Source organism: Hyperolius riggenbachi, chromosome 12 (assembly GCF_040937935.1).
Source record: "Hyperolius riggenbachi isolate aHypRig1 chromosome 12, aHypRig1.pri, whole genome shotgun sequence".
Classification (NCBI taxonomy): domain Eukaryota; kingdom Metazoa; phylum Chordata; class Amphibia; order Anura; family Hyperoliidae; genus Hyperolius; species Hyperolius riggenbachi.
Window position 1 is genome coordinate 15,770,912 of NC_090657.1, and position 19,411 is coordinate 15,790,322.

Below are 19,411 nucleotides of genomic sequence, written 5' to 3' on the forward strand. Positions count from 1 at the left end.
TCCCCAAAATACACAAAGATCTCCATAAACCACCCGGCCGACCAATTATGTCAGGTAGAGACTCCATGACCAGCAATCTCTCCCGCTTCATCGACCGACACCTACAACCAATAGTTACCAACCTCCCATCATATCTAAAGGACTCTCAACATCTGATACAAATACTATCCCGCATCTCCTGGTCCTCTGAATACCATTGGTTCACTTGTGACATCACATCACCAGAGTTGCTCAAATCCGTATTCGGGAGACATCCGGATAGTTGTATCCGGATATCTCCCAGTAAAGCTGTCTGGAAGGAGGAAGTGTTTGTAGTTATGTAACTGCCGCTTGGAGCGCATCGTGGGAGGTTCCAGGGACGGTAAGATAGACCCCCTCCCCACCTGCACAGCTTTACTGGGAGATATCCGGATGTCTCCCGAATACGGATTTGAGCAACTCTGCACATCACTATACACCAACATTCCCCATCAGTTTGGTTTATCAGCTATACAATTCTTCCTTACCACTGTTCCCTCCATGCCACCCGTACAACAGAATTTTCTTTTACAATGCACCAAATTCATCCTTAACGATAATTTTTTTTCCTTCAATGACAAATACTACCACCAAAACAGCGGGACCGCCATGGGTAGCTCCTTTGCACCATCAAATGCAAACCTCACCATGGGCTACATTGAACAACAACTAATAGAAACCGAACATCCATTTACAGACAACATTATACTATACAAACGTTACATTGATTACCTGTTTCTTATCTGGAAAGGCGACATCATACTTACACAGAGACTGTGTAAGACTTACACAGAGACACAGAGACTGTACAGTGATGGTGGGACACCTGTGGAACATGATTCCTTACACAGAGACTTTATACAGTGATTGTGGAACATCTGTGGATGATGATTCCTTACACAGAGACTGTACAGTGCTGGTGGGACATCTGTGGATGATGATGCCTTACACAGAGACTGTACAGTGATGGTGGGACATCTGTGGATGATGATGATTCCTTACACAGAGACTGTACAGCGATGGTGGGACACCTGTGGATGATGATTCCTTACACAGAGATTGTACAGCGATGGTGGGACATCTGTGGATGATGATTCCTTACACAGAGATTGTACAGTGGTGGTGGGACATCTGTGGATGATGATGCCTTACACAGAGACTGTACAGTGATGGTGGGACATCTGTGGATGATGATGATTCCTTACACAGAGACTGTACAGCGATGGTGGGACACCTGTGGATGATGATTCCTTACACAGAGACTGTACAGCGATGGTGGGACATCTGTGGATGATGATTCCTTACACAGAGATTGTACAGTGATGGTGGGACATCTGTGGATGATGATTCCTTACACAGAGATTGTACAGTGGTGGTGGGACATCTGTGGATGAGGATTCCTTACACAGAGATTGTGTACAGTGATGGTGGGACATCTGTGGATGATGATTCCTTACACAGAGACTGTACAGTGGTGGTGGGACATCTGTGGATGATGATTCCTTACACAGAGACTGTACAGTCGTGGTGGGACATCTGCGGATGATGATTCCTTACACAGAGACTATACAGTGCTGGTGGGACATCTGTGGATGATGATTCCTTACACAGAGACTGTACAGTGGTGGTGGGACATCTGTAAATGATGATTCCTTACACAGAGACTGTACAGTGCTGGTGGGACATCTGTGGATGATGATTCCTTACACAGAGACTATACAGTGCTGGTGGGACATCTGTGGATGATGATGCCTTACACAGAGACTGTACAGTGGTGGTGGGACATCTGTAAATGATGATTCCTTACACAGAGACTGTACAGTGGTGGTGGGACATCTGTGGATGATGATTCCTTACACAGAGACTGTACAGTGATGGTGGGACACCTGTGGAACATGATTCCTTACACAGAGACTTTATACAGTGATTGTGGAACATCTGTGGATGATGATTCCTTACACAGAGACTGTACAGTGATGGTGGGACATCTGTGGATGATGATGCCTTACACAGAGACTGTACAGTGATGGTGGGACATCTGTGGATGATGATGATTCCTTACACAGAGACTGTACAGTGCTGGTGGGACATCTGTGGATGATGATGCCTTACACAGAGACTGTACAGTGATGGTGGGACATCTGTGGATGATGATGATTCCTTACACAGAGACTGTACAGTGCTGGTGGGACATCTGTGGATGATGATTCCTTACACAGAGACTGTACAGTCGTGGTGGGACATCTGTGGATGATGATTCCTTACACAGAAACTGTACAGTGGTGGTGGGACATCTGTGGATGATGATTCCTTACACAGAGACTGTACAGTGCTGGTGGGACACCTGTGGAACATGATTCCTTACACAGAGACTTTATACAGTGATTGTGGAACATCTGTGGATGATGATTCCTTACACAGAGACTGTACAGTGATGGTGGGACATCTGTGGGTGATGATGCCTTACACAGAGACTGTACAGTGATGGTGGGACATCTGTGGATGATCATGATTCCTTACACAGAGACTGTACAGTGCTGGTGGGACATCTGTGGATGATGATTCCTTACACAGAGACTGTACAGTGATGGTGGGACATCTGTGTATGAGGATTCCTTACACAGAGACTGTACAGTGATGGTGGGACATCTGTGGATGATGATGATTCCTTACACAGAGACTGTACAGTGCTGGTGGGACATCTGTGGATGATGATTCCTTACACAGAGACTGTACAGTGCTGGTGGGACATCTGTGGATGATGATTCCTTACACAGAGACTGTACAGTCGTGGTGGGACATCTGTGGATGATGATGCCTTACACAGAGACTGTACAGTGGTGATGGGACATCTGTGGATGATGATTCCTTACACAGAGACTATACAGTACTGGTGGGACATCTGTGGATGATGATTCCTTACACAGAGACTGTACAGTGGTGGTGGGACATCTGTAAATGATGATTCCTTACACAGAGACTGTACAGTGCTGGTGGGACATCTGTGGATGATGATTCCTTACACAGACTACACAGTGCTGGTGGGACATCTGTGGATGATGATGCCTTACACAGAGACTGTACAGTGGTGGTGGGACATCTGTGGATGATGATTCCTTACACAGACTGTACAGTCGTGGTGGGACATCTGTGGATGAGGATTCCTTACACAGCGATTGTACAGTGATGGTGGGACATCTGTGGATGATGATTCCTTACACAGACTGTACAGTGCTGGTGGGACATCTGTGTATGATGATTCCTTACACAGACTGTACAGTCGTGGTGGGACATCTGTGGATGATGATTCCTTACACAGAGACTGTACAGTTCTGGTGGGACATCTGTGGATGAGGATTCCTTACACAGAGACTGTACAGAGATGGTGGGACATCTGTGGATGATGATTCCTTACACAGAGATTGTACAGAGATGGTGGGACATCTGTGGATGAGGATTCCTTACACAGAGACTGTACAGTGCTGGTGGGACATCTGTGGATGATGATTCCTTACACAGAGACTGTACAGTGCTGGTGGGACATCTGTGGATGAGGATTCCTTACACAGAGACTGTACAGCGATGGTGGGACATCTGTGGATGATGATTCCTTACACAGAGATTGTACAGAGATGGTGGGACATCTGTGGATGAGGATTCCTTACACAGAGATTGTACAGTGATGGTGGGACATCTGTGGATGATGATTTTTTACACAGAGACTGTACAGTCGTGGTGGGACATCTGTGGATGATCATTCCTTACACAGAGACTGTACAGAGATGGTGGGACATCTGTGGATGATGATTCCTTACACAGAGATTGTACAGAGATGGTGGGACATCTGTGGATGAGGATTCCTTACACCGAGATTGTACAGTGATGGTGGGACATCTGTGGATGATGATTCCTTACACAGAGACTGTACAGTGCTGGTGGGACATCTGTGGATGATGATTCCTTACACAGAGACTGTACAGTCGTGGTGGGACATCTGTGGATGATGATTCCTTACACAGAGACTGTACAGTGCTGGTGGGACATCTGTGGATGAGGATTCCTTACACAGAGACTGTACAGCGATGGTGGGACATCGGGATGATGATTCCTTACACCGAGATTGTGTACAATGATGGTGGGACACCTGTGGATGATGATTCCTTACACAGAGATTGTACAGTGATGGTGGGACATCTGTGTATGAGGATTCCTTACACAGAGACTGTACAGTGCTGGTGGGACATCTGTGGATGATGATTCCTTACACAGAGACTGTACAGTGCTGGTGGGACATCTGTGGATGAGGATTCCTTACACAGAGACTGTACAGCGATGGTGGGACATCTGTGGATGATGATTCCTTACACAGAGATTGTACAGAGATGGTGGGACATCTGTGGATGAGGATTCCTTACACAGAGACTGTACAGTGCTGGTGGGACATCTGTGGATGATGATTCCTTACACACAGACTGTACAGTGCTGGTGGGACATCTGTGGATGAGGATTCCTTACACAGAGACTGTACAGCGATGGTGGGACATCTGTGGATGATGATTCCTTACACAGAGATTGTACAGAGATGGTGGGACATCTGTGGATGAGGATTCCTTACACAGAGATTGTACAGTGATGGTGGGACATCTGTGGATGAGGATTCCTTACACAGAGACTGTACAGTGCTGGTGGGACATCTGTGGATGAGGATTCCTTACACAGAGACTGTACAGTGCTGGTGGGACATCTGTGGATGATGATTCCTTACACAGAGACTGTACAGTCGTGGTGGGACATCTGTGGATGATGATTCCTTACACAGAGACTGTACAGTCGTGGTGGGACATCTGTGGATGATGATTCCTTACACAGAGACTGTACAGAGATGGTGGGACATCTGTGGATGATGATTCCTTACACAGAGACTGTACAGTCGTGGTGGGACATCTGTGGATGATGATTCCTTACACAGAGACTGTACAGTCGTGGTGGGACATCTGTGGATGATGATTCCTTACACAGAGACTGTACAGAGATGGTGGGACACCTGTGGATGATGATTCCTTACACAGAGATTGTGTACAGTGATGGTGGGACATCTGTGGATGATGATTCCTTACACAGCGATTGTACAGTGATGGTGGGACATCTGTGGATAATGATCCCTTACACAGAGACTGTACAGTGATGGTGGGACATCTGGATGATGATTCCTTACACAGAGACTGTACAGTGGTGGTGGGACATCTGTGGATGATGATTCCTTACACAGAGACTGTACAGAGCTGGTGGGACACCTGTGGATGATGATTCCTTACACAGAGATTGTGTACAGTGATGGTGGGACATCTGTGGATGATGATTCCTTACACAGAGACTGTACAGTGCTGGTGGGACATCTGTGGATGATGATTCCTTACAAAGAGACTGTACAGTCGTGGTGGGACATCTGTGGATGATGATTCCTTACACAGAGACTGTACAGTCGTGGTGGGACATCTGTGGATGATGATTCCTTACACAGAGATTGTACAGTGATGGTGGGACATCTGTGGATGATGATCCCTTACACAGAGACTGTACAGTGATGGTGGGACATCTGGATGATGATTCCTTACACAGAGACTGTACAGTGGTGGTGGGACATCTGTGGATGATGATTCCTTACACAGATTTTGTGTACAGTGATGGTGGGACATCTGTGGATGATGATTCCTTACACAGAGACTGTACAGTCGTGGTGGGACATCTGTGGATGATGATTCCTTACACAGAGACTGTACAGTCGTGGTGGGACATCTGTGGATGATGATTCCTTACACAGACTGTACAGTGATGGTGGGACATCGGGATGATGATTCCTTACACAGACTGTACAGCGATGGTGGGACACCTGTGGATGATGATTCCTTACACAGAGACTGTACAGTGCTGGTGGGACATCTGTGGATGAGGATTCCTTACACCGAGACTGTGTACAATGATGGTGGGACACCTGTGGATGATGATTCCTTACACAGAGATTGTACAGTGATGGTGGGACATCTGTGGATGATGATTCCTTACACAGAGATTGTACAGTGGTGGTGGGACATCTGTGGATGATTATTCCTTACACAGAGACTGTAAAGCGATGGTGGGACATCTGTGGATGATGATTCCTTACACAGAGACTGTACAGTGATGGTGGGACATGTGGATGATGATGATCCCTTCTTTAATATCCCTCATCCTTTATCTTTCAGCATCAACAAGATTGGGAAAATATACAGTGGGAAGGACAGGAAAGTTGAAGCTTTATGTGGTGAGTTCCTCACAGTCCACACAGCATATACTGAAATGTTTGAAAGAGCAAAGATCTGCTGCATAGTAATGTACAATGTGGCATAGTAAAGCATGTAATGCTGGTGTACTCTGTGTTATTGCTGTCCCTTATACTGTAGTTTCCTCCCCCATTTTAATGCTTTTGGTAAAACTTCCCTAAATACTGTATAGCTCGCCCCTCAAGATAAAGCCCTGCTTTGGTGTCACCCAAAAGTGGAACTAAACTCAAAACTTCCTCTCTGCTATAAATGATTTGCCAGAGCATGATAACCTTTATAGAAAAAAAATTCTTTATTACAATTTATGGAAATCCTAAAAAAAATGAAGTTTTACTTGGTTTCACATCTGCAGAACGGACTGAAAGAGTTAAGCCTCAGTGTTTAGTAAAGAGCTGCTGAGGCAGGTTCTCCTACAGTCTATTTCCAATTGCTGACAATAACTAATTAGACATGTTTATCTGCCTAAACAAACACGGAACACAGTGAAGTGAATATTTTCAGCAACTATATGTGGAGTAAAGACTTTTCATTGTGTGCCGTGCAAGAGTTTGGCTCTGCTTTAATCAGATTGACCCTATGAGTGACCTCCTCATTGCAGTAGCCCACATTAGTGCTTCTTTCATTATCATGCCCCCATTAGAGTAGGTTCACACATGTTTTTAAAACGTATCTGTGGCTCCGTTTTTGGGCCATGATCAAAAAAACAGAGCCACAGATAACAATGTTAAAAATAGCAGCCTTCTTCACTCAAAAGAAAAAAAACGGATCCATCTGTGTTCAGGGGGATCCATTTTGAAAACCTGAATGGACAGTCCGGATTTGCAGGATTTTCATGGACCCGGATCGTTCCCTGATACACGGAGGGGTAGTGAAAGTCTATGGCAAATCGGGTCCCCCTCTACACAGGCATTTTTGGACACAGAAACGGATCCGTTTTCTGTGTCCCAGCTTGTGGGTGGGGAGGAGGCCCCCATGCTGGAGATGGTAGCAGCCAGGATGGGGGTAACAGCAAGTGGCAGGGAGCAGGGTCGCCCCCCCCCCCCTTCCTCACCTGGGTCCCGCCTCCCCACTCTCCCTCCAGCTACTTGCGCAAAAGTTGTATGTAGGCAGCGAGCGAGGAGCTTACCTTCTTTACTTCCTCTGCTCACTGCGTCACTTCCTGCAATGCCGCCCTCCAAAGTATAGAGGGCGGCATTACAGGAAGTCGAGCAGCGGAACGCAAAGAAGGAAGGCTTCTCCGCTCGCTGTCTTTTACATTTTAACAACTTTTGTGCAAGTAGCTGAAGGGGGGGGTGCGGGGACCCATGTGAGGGGGGGGACCCTGCTGACCCCCTCGTCCTGGCTGCTTCACCCTCCAGCATGGGGGCCCCCTCCTCCCACAGGCTGGGCATACATTTCTACGGACTGGAAACGTATGCTTCAATTACAGGTAAAATGGAGGGGAAAAAAATACCATATCGGATCCGATTGAAACGGACCCGGTCTGCTACGGACAAGTGTGGACCTATCTTAAGTGCTCAATTTATTACAGTGCCTTCCTTTACTGCCATATACATTATAATGCCTTCTTTACTATTAAGGTCCCCTCTCTGTATTGCACCTGTTAATGTATCTATTAGTATAGTACCCTTTCAAAAGAGAACCTCCATTAATGCCCCTTTCTTTATAGAGCCCTTAATCATAATGCCCCCAATTGTAGTGCATTCCCTTGTAGTTCTCCCCTCTGCAGAGACTGACATACAGATGTTGGAGAGTAGAAATGACCGCTCCTTTGTTTCTCCTCTCCTAGTGTCACTATCACTGAGTGCCTGGGCTGGCCTTGTCCTGCCACCTCTGCTCTCATCTATTTCCCATGTGATGCCATCACTCCAGACATGGGAAGAGTGTCAGTAGGAGGAGGATGGCTCAGGCATCACAGTCACAGCAGTATGTATATGGGAAGAGAAGAGATGAAAGAGTGGCACTCCCTACGTAATGAGCATATGCATATGAGCGAAATAGGAAGCAATTTTGTCTCACCATACCATCTGTGGTCGCCTCTGTCAACTGCTAGGACGTGTGCTCGTCGGATTGAAGTGAAGAAAGCGCAGGTTCAATTTTTTGTCAGCAGAAAAGAAAGATAGACTCCGGGCACCTTCCGTCCATTGCTATTTATTGCCAATATGACAGACATCCATCTGGATACCACAACCTACAAATGCCTCATTCCGGTGGTGTTTAAAGGTGCTGGTGCAGTGGAGGTGAGGGAGCCAGGGCACTAGGTGGGACCGGCGATGGCCGTTTCGTGTCTATCCAGACGCTTGGTCACGCTGCGTACCACTCTGTTGTGCGCACCACAAACATCCAGCTATTCACGGGGATAAGCCCCGCCCCTTCCGGGTGCTGCGTTCGCCCAAGTGATTGGAGGGAGAGGATGGGAGAGGCTACAGGGGCATGTGCGTCAGGCTAAGACTACGGAACCCATAGTGCTGTGCGCCCACACAGGCTGAGAAAATAGCTAAACCGTGCTCGACGGGCTGGAGCTGGAGGAGGGAGGTCAGCTGGATTGGCCTAGCTTGATGGAATCAAACAAATTATCTTTGGGAGACACACACTCCTACAGAGCGTGCAGGTCGGTACAGCCCTTCCCTGCGAGTCCGGGGTCCAGTATTGACCACTTTTTCAATAAGGTGTTAGACAACTTGAAGGCACAGATTTATGAACGAGCTATACCGAACTTAAGTGCTCAAGAGAGGAAAGCTTTGGATTGGTTGAAAGAACAGGAGGGGCTTGTCATAAGGAATGCGGATAAAGGCGGCAATCTGGTGATCATGGCGAGTCACCAATATAAGGCAGAGGCTGACAGGCAGTTAAATGATGAACAAACCTACCGTTTACTTCCTTGTGATCCGACCCTCCGATACCAGTCGAAATTGCAAACCCTCTTATGGAGGGGGGGTTCCTCTCCAAGAAATTGGCGGGGGACCTTCTCCCTACCTTCCCCAGGAAACCAGTTTGGTACCACATTCCAAAATTTCACAGGTCTATGGTCACTCCACCAGGATGCCCCATAGTTTCAGGCTGTGGGTCTCTCACAGAGAGACTGTCCAGGTTCCTGGACCATCTCCTGCGCCCCCTTTTGAGAGGAGTGCCCTCCTATCTTAGAGACACTCTAGAGGTATTGCAGATGGTGGAGCACGCCACTTGGGTCCCAGGTGACAGGCTAGCCACTATAGATGTGGTCAGCCTGTATAGCAGGATTCCCCAAGACCTGGGGGTACAGGCTGTCAAGCGTTATTTACAACGCACAAACAATTTGTGCTTGAGCACAATGCATTTATGTTTGACGGCCGTTGGTACCAACAGGTCGCGGGGACAGCAATGGGGACCACAGTGGCGTGCTCCTTTGCGAAGCTGTTCTTGGGGGCGTGGGAGGAGTCTGCAGTGCACTCGGATACTAACCCATTCCGAGGGCACATTAGACAGTGGTCCAGGTACGTGGACGACGTCCTGGTGGTGTGGTCAGGTTCGGACGCTCAGTTTGCTGAATTTGTGAGTTATCCAAATAGTAATGTTATAAACATGCAATTCACCTCAGAAATGGTTGGAGAGGAGGTGGTGTTCCTGGACCTCACTCAAGGTAGCCAATGATAAATTGATCAGTGAGGGTTATCGGAAGCCGACTGCTACCAATTCCGTCCTCCATGCTGAGAGCTTCCACCCCAAACATGTGGTGGAGGCGATCCCGTATGGCCAATATCTCCGCCTCAGGAGGAATAACTGCTCGTAGCAGACTTTCGATGATCAGGCCAGGGACCTAACGAACAGGTTCCGAAAAAGAGGATATGACATGCAGTTGTTGATCAAGGCTAGATGTAAGGCCCAAGAAAGGGATAGGAAATTTCTCCTGAAGGGGAAAAATGAGGAAAAGAAGAAAAAAGATGAGACGGGAAAAGTAGTATTCACTTTTGATTACACCCCTATGGCCTCAATAATTAGAGAGAGTGTGTACAAACATTGGGAGATAATCCAACGAGATCCAGAGTTGTTCCAGAAGGTAGGAGGACCTCCACGGGTTGCCTTTAGGAGAGCACCTACTTTGGCCAACATGCTCACCAGGAGTGAATTTGTGACACCTAAACCAACATCGTGGCTGGACCGATATGTCCCAGTAGGAAATTTTAAGTGTGGACATTGTAAATTTTGCCCCAAGATGATTACATCAGTGTGTTCGGGTGGGGGGTATAGATTTTAAAATCAAAGGTTTTTTTACCTGCCAGACGGAATATGTAGTTTATGTGTTGTTTTGTCCCTGCAAGAGAATTTACATTGGCCAGACCACCAGGCCTATAAAGGTTCGGATAGGGGAGCATGTTAGTACCATTAAGGCAGGGAAGAGCTGTACCAGATTGGTAACGCATATGCGTGAAGACCATGGTAGGTCCAGTCAAGGCCTAACTTTTGCGGTGCTAGAGAAGGTGGAGACCCCAACAAGGGGAGGAGACAGAGACAAATTACTTCTTAGAAGAGAAACACATATTATATTACGGACTGAGGCATTCGGCCCGGGAGGCCTAAATGATAAAATTGAACTGGCTTGCATGTTGGATCCTTGAAGTTTGTGGTCTTACGAATAAGATGTAGAACAGCCTCTATCCCTCTGGGATTTTAGCGTTTTTTAGGTATTGATAATTGTAATATGGTGGTGTTCCAAGTGGGTGCGCTGGAAGTCATAGCCATGTGATTATTTAGCATGATATATTTGTCTTATCACGTCTACACATCATTGACCCTGATTTATGATGTAATGTAACTTGTTACTCATATCGTCGCACCTCTTAGAGTAGAGTTATATACTAGTACTGTAAATTAAGATAAGCTTGTTTAACTAAATGTCTCCCAGATTTGGTAGTTTTTAATGTCACTTTAACACTAGGGAGGATGGTTTCAGGTATTTGGGGCTGTGCTACAGGCGACACAGGAGGTGGGCTGTAATGATGCCCCTCTAGTGTTACTGTGGACCCTGTAAATAAGGGGAGGTAAGAATATATGCCCCCTTTATGCGCTGTGCGGATTATATGGTAGCGGTGGTGGTTACCATAGCCACCATTCTCGTCTTGGCTGTATACCCAGATCCAGTGGGCGCATCCATACACGCGGCACTATAGTTCCAGCCCATCGAGCACGGTTTAGCTATTTGCTCAGCCTGTGTGGGCGTGCCAGTACGCACAGCACTATGGGTTCCGTAGTCTTATGCCCCTGTAGCCTCTCCCATCCTCTCCCTCCAATCACTTGGGCGAACGCAGCACCCGGAAGGGGCGGGGCTTATCCCCGTGAATAGCCGGATGTTTACGGTGTGCCCAACAGAGTGGTACGCAGCGTGACCAAGCGTCTGAAAAGACGCGAAACGGCCGTCACCGGTCCCACCTAGTGCCCTGGCTCCCTCACCTCCACCGCACCAGCACCTTTAAACACCACCGGAATGAGGCATTTGTAGGTTGTGGTATCCAGATGGATGTCTGTCATATTGGCAATAAATAGCAATGGACGGAAGGTGCCCCGAGTCTATCTTTCTTTTCTGCTGACAAAAAATCACAGTCACAGCAGCACTGGGAGAAGAGGATCAGAAGAGGTAATGCATAATCTCCAGCAGCTTCTGTATGCTGATCTCTACAAGGCGATGGGGCACTGCACTATCACAGAAAGCCATGTACTGGAGCAGCATGTTAGGTCCATCCCATTATTATCATTGTCATGAAGAGGTGTGTGCAATGGACCCCAAAAGTGGCACTTTTCAGGCCAACCCATGGTGGTTAGCCACTTTGGATCTTAGTAAAGCCTCGTTCACTAGCTAGTTCAGGTTGCTGGAGAGATACGCAAAGAGCGCACTTCTCCTTAGACTGGCTCCGACTGACGGAAGTGACAGTACGATTCCGGAGTGGGAGCGATCCAAGCGGATGGGGCTGGAGGAAGCCCCAGGTATGTATAAAACTTTTTATTTACTTCAGCTCTGGTACACTTTAAGGGACAGTAGTGGTTGGTGGTGGTAGATAGGATAGCACAGGAAAATGACTGTAGAAATGATGGACGTGTATAATATACAAATGCATAATGACGATAATAATAATGTTCTGTGCTTTGCTTCCTCCTCAGGGCTGGACTTTGATGTATATGAAGGCCAGATCACAGCCTTGCTGGGCCACAGTGGAGCCGGCAAGTCCACACTACTCAATATATTAGCTGGAATGTGCAGGGCGACATCTGGTGAGATATGTACTGTCAACACACAATAAGATAAATATATATGCTGGAAATATGTGGTGAGATGTGTACTGGGGGAGGTATGTACTGGTAACATCCAGTAAGATATGTACTGAAGATGTATGTACTGGTAACATCCAGTAAGATATGTACTGGCAGCATTGTAGGAGGTATCCTACTGTATATTCAAAGAAAGGCGCACACCACAGAAATTGTTATTGGTGAAAGATAAAGCTTCTCAACCCCTCATCAGTATTAAAGCAGCAATGAAATAGTATCAACTCAAACTCCAGGGACGCATAGTATGAATAAAGCCCATACTCTTGTTGCGATAAAATAAAAATTGATTGATAATCTGCATTAAGTTCCACAAGCCATAAAATGGCTGCGTCACTCATCACATTGAGATCTTCCTCCTCCAAACATAGCGTTGATCCGTGGGCCCAAACAGTTCTAATTTTGTTCCATCAGTCCACAGAACACTATCCCCAAACTTTTGTGGAAGTGTTCTGTGGACTGATGAAACAAATTTAGAACTGTTTGGGCCCATGGATCAACGCTATGTTTGGGGGAGGAAGAACAAGGCCTGTGAAGAAAATAACACTTTGCCTACTGTGAAGCATGGCGGGGGGTCAATCATGCTTTGGGGCTGTTTTGCTTCTGCAGGTACATGGAAGCTTAAGCGTGTGCAAGGTACCATGAATTCTCTTCACTACCAGGAGATATTGGATGAAAATGTGATGCAGTCCATCACAAACCTGAGTCTTGGGAGACATTGGACCTTTCAACAGGACAATGATCCCAAGCATTCCTCCAAGTCCACTAGAGCATGGTTGCAGATTAAGGCTACCTTCCCACCAAGACGTTGCGTTTTAGGGGACGTTATGGTCGCATAACGTGCCCCTAACGCAACTTATGGTGGTGTTGAAGTTGGACGTCAGATTGAGCTGCGTTACACAGCTCTCAAAGCAGTCGCTCCAGGTTAGTGATAGGAAGTCCGGATCTTTTTAAGGATTCGGATCATTTGAATCAGATCATTGAAAAGATCCGGATATTTGAACTGAAGCATTTGAATCATTTTACTAGGGAAGCAGACTGGGTGAAATGATTAGCAGAACAGGACTTTCCCTGCACTGTACATTCTGTATGTTCCTGTTTCCTCCAGACAGACATCCACTGTGAACCGAATCTTTCATTGTGATGATCCGGATGATTCGACTCGACAAAAAAGATCCTGGATCAAATGAACGATTTGTTCATGATCCAGACTACACTACAGTCCCACCAGGAGTCTCCTCAGTGCAGTGAATATTAATTAGCCATGTGGCTGGCTGCGAGGAGGAGGGGAGACCTCCTCCTCCAGCATTACTGAGCATGTGCAAACAGTCTAACTGGCTTAGCCCAGTATAACGTACAGCATGCAGCACTTTGTTTAAACGTGCTGTGTTACAATGTAACGCAACCTGTGCACTGTGAAACAGCACATTGATTTTACAGTGCTGTGAGTTAGGCTGCGTTACTGGCTGCTGTAATGTGGGACTTTAACGTTTAAGCCTTAAGGCAGGAACATTTTGGAGTGGCCATCGCAGTCACCAGACTTAAATCCGATTGAGATTAAGAAAGCAGTTGCAGCGCACAAGCCTAAGAATGTGACTGAACTGGAGGCTTTTGCCCATGAAGAATGGGCTAAGATACCCGTAGATCGCTGCAAGACACTTGTGTCAAGCTATGCTTCACGTTTAAAAGCTGTTATAACTGGAAAAGGATGTTGTACTAAGAATGAATGTCACTTGGGGATTTGAAGAAAACTGATAATGATGTGAGAAAAAAAAAACATTTGTGGTTATTTCATTATAAGGCCTCTTGCACACTGCAAGTGATTTTGATTCAGATTCCGCTTTTTAATCAGTTTTTACATCCGATTCAGATTCCGATTTGCAATGTGCAGGGAGCAAACTGCAAATCGGAATCTGAATCGGATGTAAAAACTGATTAAAAAGCGGAATCGGAATCACTTGCAGTGTGCAAGAGGCCTAAATGTTATGTTATATTTGTCTGACTTACAAGTGCCTCTTTGATTTAAATGTAAACAAGATGACTGAAATGATCAAAATCAATGTCAAACTGGCCAAAACACTCAATTTCAGTGGGGGTTGAATAATTTTGAACACAACTGTAATTTCTCAACAAATTTGTGGACAAGAGGCTAGCCAGCATGGGTGCCCTTTTACAGACAAACCTTGAAGGATTGCTTTGACAAACTCAGGCCATGCCTCTTTAAAGAGGAAGTGTCGCGAAAAACTTAAAATTTAAAACGCATACAAATAAGAAGTACATTTCTCCCAGAGTAAAATGAGCCATAAATTACTTTTCTCCTATGTTGCTGTCACTTACAATAGGTAGTAGAAATTTGACATTACCGACAGGGTTTGGGCTAGTCCATATCTTCCTGGGGGATTCTCAGCATGGCCTTTATTCTTTATAAAGACATTCTCTGAAAAAGATTTACATAAAGATGCTGACTACCCTCCCTGCTCACTGCACACTATTTTGGCAGTTGGACGGAGCAACTGCCATTCACCAAGTGCTTTTAAAAATAAAGAAAACCCTGAGAACCCCCCTGTGAGAACATGGGCTAGTCCAAAATTTGTCGGTAATGTCAGATTTCTACTACTCGCTTTAAGACGCAGACTGGATGATTCTTTTATTGCAAACCAATCATGTCCATGAGCAAGTTTCAAGGCTGAAGAACATTGACATTAGCGTCCTTCTATGATGATCTTTAAGTGATTTCTTATTTTTAAATCTAGATGGCTAGATAACCGCTCTAACTAAATCCATCAGACCATTTTATGTCATTAGCATTGCTTCTTAAAAAGTTAGAGCTTGACCCACTGCTTGTCCTATTGCACTTTTTTCATATCCTCTAAAAATCTTATTATAAGGCATATAACAGAAAGCATCTGCTGCCCTTGGCAGCTAATCAAATTGCACAGCTGTATTCCCAGGCTTAATCGGGAAAGTACAAATATACTGATAATCTCATGGAAGCCAGCTTGGGATGAATGTGCTAAGAGAACCTGCCTCTTAGATCCAAACCCAGGTCCAGCTTCACAACCTACAACCAGACTAAATATCGATACTTGTAAAAAACAGGTATATGTCTATTTAAAGCTAATGTCAATTAATGTCTATGGAGAAGGAATGCTCTGGGCCCTATACAGCCTTACTGTTCCTCTCATGGTCCCCTTGTTCCAGCAATGTCACCCCCATTTGAATCCCAACCACGGGAGGCTTCGGAAGTCTTCTGGAGCATGAGCACGGGAGAGAGCATGTTTGCACAGGTACGGAGCGGCCCATCTTCAGGAGCACTCGGGCTCCTGAAGACTTCTGAAGTCTCCCACATCGGCAAAGAGCAGTATTTGACCAGTCGGTATGATACTGCTATCGAATGTGACAGCACTGAAACGAGGGGACGGTGAGAGGAGCCAGAAGGTTCTATAGGGCCCAGAGCTTTCCCTCTCCATAGGTAAGTATCTGTGTTTTTTTCGGTTTAACATTCACTTTAAAAGATATAAGCAGGGCTTATTTGAATTTGTCACTAGCACTTCACGTAATCCAGCCTCACCACCTCTCAGCCAGCAGTGATACAGTAGTTAAGGGGAAGAGCTCAAAGGGTGAAGACATTGGGGACAGAGGCTATGTAATCAACATGGAGAGAGGGTGCAAGCAAGCTCAGAGTATTCTTTGAGAATGGTGACAAGTCTCTTAGAATAAAGAAGTGATGAACTACGATGAGGGTGCTGCAGAAGAACCCCTAGGAATGTACAGGAAAATAATTATATGCATTTGTGTTGCAGATGGAGAAACTGGGTGGACCTAACTCCTGTATTAAGCAGCATATTAACGCATTACAATTATTCTTACAGCATGATCATTTATTTTAGACTGTTTGGTACTATAAGTTATCCTGTCGACTGCGCAAGAGAACCCGACCTCAGTGACTCGAGTTTGGCAACCTCCTGTGAAAATTTCGATTTACTCCCCTGGCAAGAACAAACCGTTATTGGAAAGCTGTCTTGACTTGCCTTTCCTTTGCTTCCGTGTCAGTGCGATGCACCATTCCTATATTGGGAGGTATTGGAGGGGTGTCCCTGCACCTTGCTGCAAAGCATCCGCAAAGACATCCAGAAGGAGGAGACAAGAGGGCGTAGCTGGGCTTCTAACTCCTCAGCTATAACAAGCAATCCTGGCAGTTCGAGACTTGTTGTGAGGTGGAAGAAGATGATGTTCCGGGGGTGCTGAGGACACCAGAATGGGAGGGGATTGGCCACCCCAAAGTGCTTTTAGAGAGCTATATGATGAGTGAACTGAGCAAGAGGCATTTGGCCTTTCCAGTACTCTACTAAGCACTCTATGCAGCTAGGTGCAGGAGACACTTCTTCAACACTCCCTTACTTTAGAACAGTATGTCACACTGACTAGGGACCTGGTGCAAATGAAAGCTAAGGCTCCCAGCTTTCCAACAGCATTTCAATTAAATAAGTTGTCAGGATCCGCACCGTCTAAAATCTTCTTTTATTGTAGCTTTTTTTTTTAAATTTCATTGTAGGCATAAAATATGTGTATCACACCGCCATGACGCACAGCGTTTCAGAATAGCTCTTTCTTCAGATAGCGTCAGACACACACTCAGTTCACAGACAAAAAAGCCTCACTTATATAGTCCCAGGATGGACCTGATGGAAGACTTCTCATCAACATAAATGCAAACTCACATCCTTCACCAAACCAATAGGAATGCTTCCCATACACCTCCATAGAGGCTAATATGTTGCCAGGCTAGAGACATATAATAGCTAAGGCTTCACAAGAATCTTTACCAGGTTTGGTGAAAACCAAAACACAGCATAGCAGCACAAACAGCTCATACCAACAGTTAAGCTCTGTAGTGGATATGTGATGATTTGGGCTGTTTTGCAGCCACAGGATCTTGGCTCCTTACAGTCATTGAGCTGACCATGTACTCCTCTTTATACCAAAGTACAGTATTCTAAAGTAATGTGGGAAGCCATTAACAGCTAAAGCTTGACCAAAGGTGGATCATTTAACAGACTGTATTTCCAATCACACCAGCAAATGTTTTCAGCACTGTGCAAGGTGATATAGGAAGACATAAATGCAGGGCCAGATTTAGACACTTTACCACCCAAGGCCCACTCTCACCAACTCCTCCCCCCCCCCCCCCCTCCCCAACTTCCCCATCCTGTGTGCTCCTCTGTCCCGCTTATTCCCCTGGTCTTGTGCTCCTCAATCCATTGTAATTCTCTGGTCCTGTGCTCCCCCATTGAGTGCTGTGCTTGGGGGGAGCTCAGGATCAGTGCTCCACTGCTCATCCCGTGGAAGCAGCGCAGCCACGGACTGGGTTTGTGACTGTGGGGTTTACATGTTTGGCAGTTTAGCTGCCTTATTGTGCCAGCCCGCTGCCCGTCTCTTGCTTCCTGGTGCCATAGGCCATGGCCTTTGTGGCCTTGCCTCAAATCCAGCCATGCATAAATGCACTGGGCATGATGTAGTGTGTGTGAAATGAGGGTGACGAGGAGGAGGTGCTAGTGCTCAGCATTAGGATTGGTAGGTTGATGCTCTATAACTGATCAGTAAATGGGAATATTCTGCTGTTCTGCCATAGGCTCTGCCTCAGTCTACGGCTATGACCTGTCAGACATGGATCAGCTGCAGGAAATCCTCCACAGAGCCTCCTTCTGTCCACAGTTTGATGTGAAGTTTGATCCACTGACTGTGAAGGAAAATCTGAAGATTTTTGCTGCAATCAAGGGGATCCCATGCAATCGCGTAGAGCAAGAGGTGAACTGTTCAGCAGTCCAGGCACAGATGCTAATTCCTGCCATGAATGCTGCAGATTGTGATGTTTCCTATCACCTATCCCTTTACATTCTTTTATGCCTCTGTGAACCAAGAATGCGGACTGAGGTGTTGGTTTATAGTTAGCTGAGTGAATGATCCTGTCTAATAAGGGCAATAGGTGTGTTCTCTGTTCTGTGACCCTGGATGGATGCCTGGCTCATCATGAACTATCATGCCATAATGTAGTATGGATGTTGCATTTCAGACAAGCGGAATCGATTGTATGTAAACGTAAAATGGGAGTGCAATATGATGCATTATCGTTTATTGCATGTGCTGTAAGAGGAGTAAAATGCATTTACATGATACAAGTGGTATTCCAGCGTATCACCCAACTTGTGGGTTTTTAGAGACCCTCTCGCAACTCCTCCCTCTGAGATCCATAGCTGTGGCCAGCAACATAGGCATCCAGGTAGTGGATGGACAAATCCAGGTGGAGTGGTGGGTGGGGTCCTGCTTTCAGAGTGCCTGCAGCATCATGACGCATTTCGCCAGATCTGACAAAGGCGTAGGAGCGCCAAAATGTGTCGTGATGCTGCAGGATTTCTGAAAGCAGGACCCCGCCCACCACTCCATCTGGATTTGTCCATCCACCACCTGGACGCCTATGCTGCTGGCCACAGCTATGGATCTCCGAGGGAGGTGTTGCAAGAGGATCTTTGACAACCCACAAATTGGGTGATGTGCTCGAATACCATTTGTATCTTGTAAGTGCATTTTACTTCTTTTAAAGCAGATGCAATAAATGTTAACGCATCATACTGCACTCCCGTTTTATCTTCCCATAGAGTTTTACGTTTCCCACAAGTCTTGGAGCTTGCTGGTTCGTGTCGTCCACAGGGTTTATGAGCCCAGGACCTTGAACTCAGCTGGAGGGCTGTCATACTTTGGAAGTGATTGTGATTCCC

At 46.2% G+C, this 19,411-nt stretch overlaps 1 protein-coding gene across 2 annotated transcripts in view; it reads left to right on the forward strand.

Moving 5' to 3' along the window:
- LOC137542409 (ABC-type organic anion transporter ABCA8-like) overlaps positions 1–19,411 on the forward strand; it is a 160,651-nt gene that overhangs the window by 58,653 nt on the left and 82,587 nt on the right. For both annotated transcript variants that reach the window (XM_068264302.1, XM_068264303.1), the window contains exons 7-9: positions 6,261–6,319; positions 12,471–12,581; positions 18,268–18,443. In XM_068264302.1, coding sequence (XP_068120403.1) covers positions 6,261–6,319; positions 12,471–12,581; positions 18,268–18,443 — 346 coding nt within the window. The remainder of the gene's footprint in view (positions 1–6,260; positions 6,320–12,470; positions 12,582–18,267; positions 18,444–19,411) is intronic.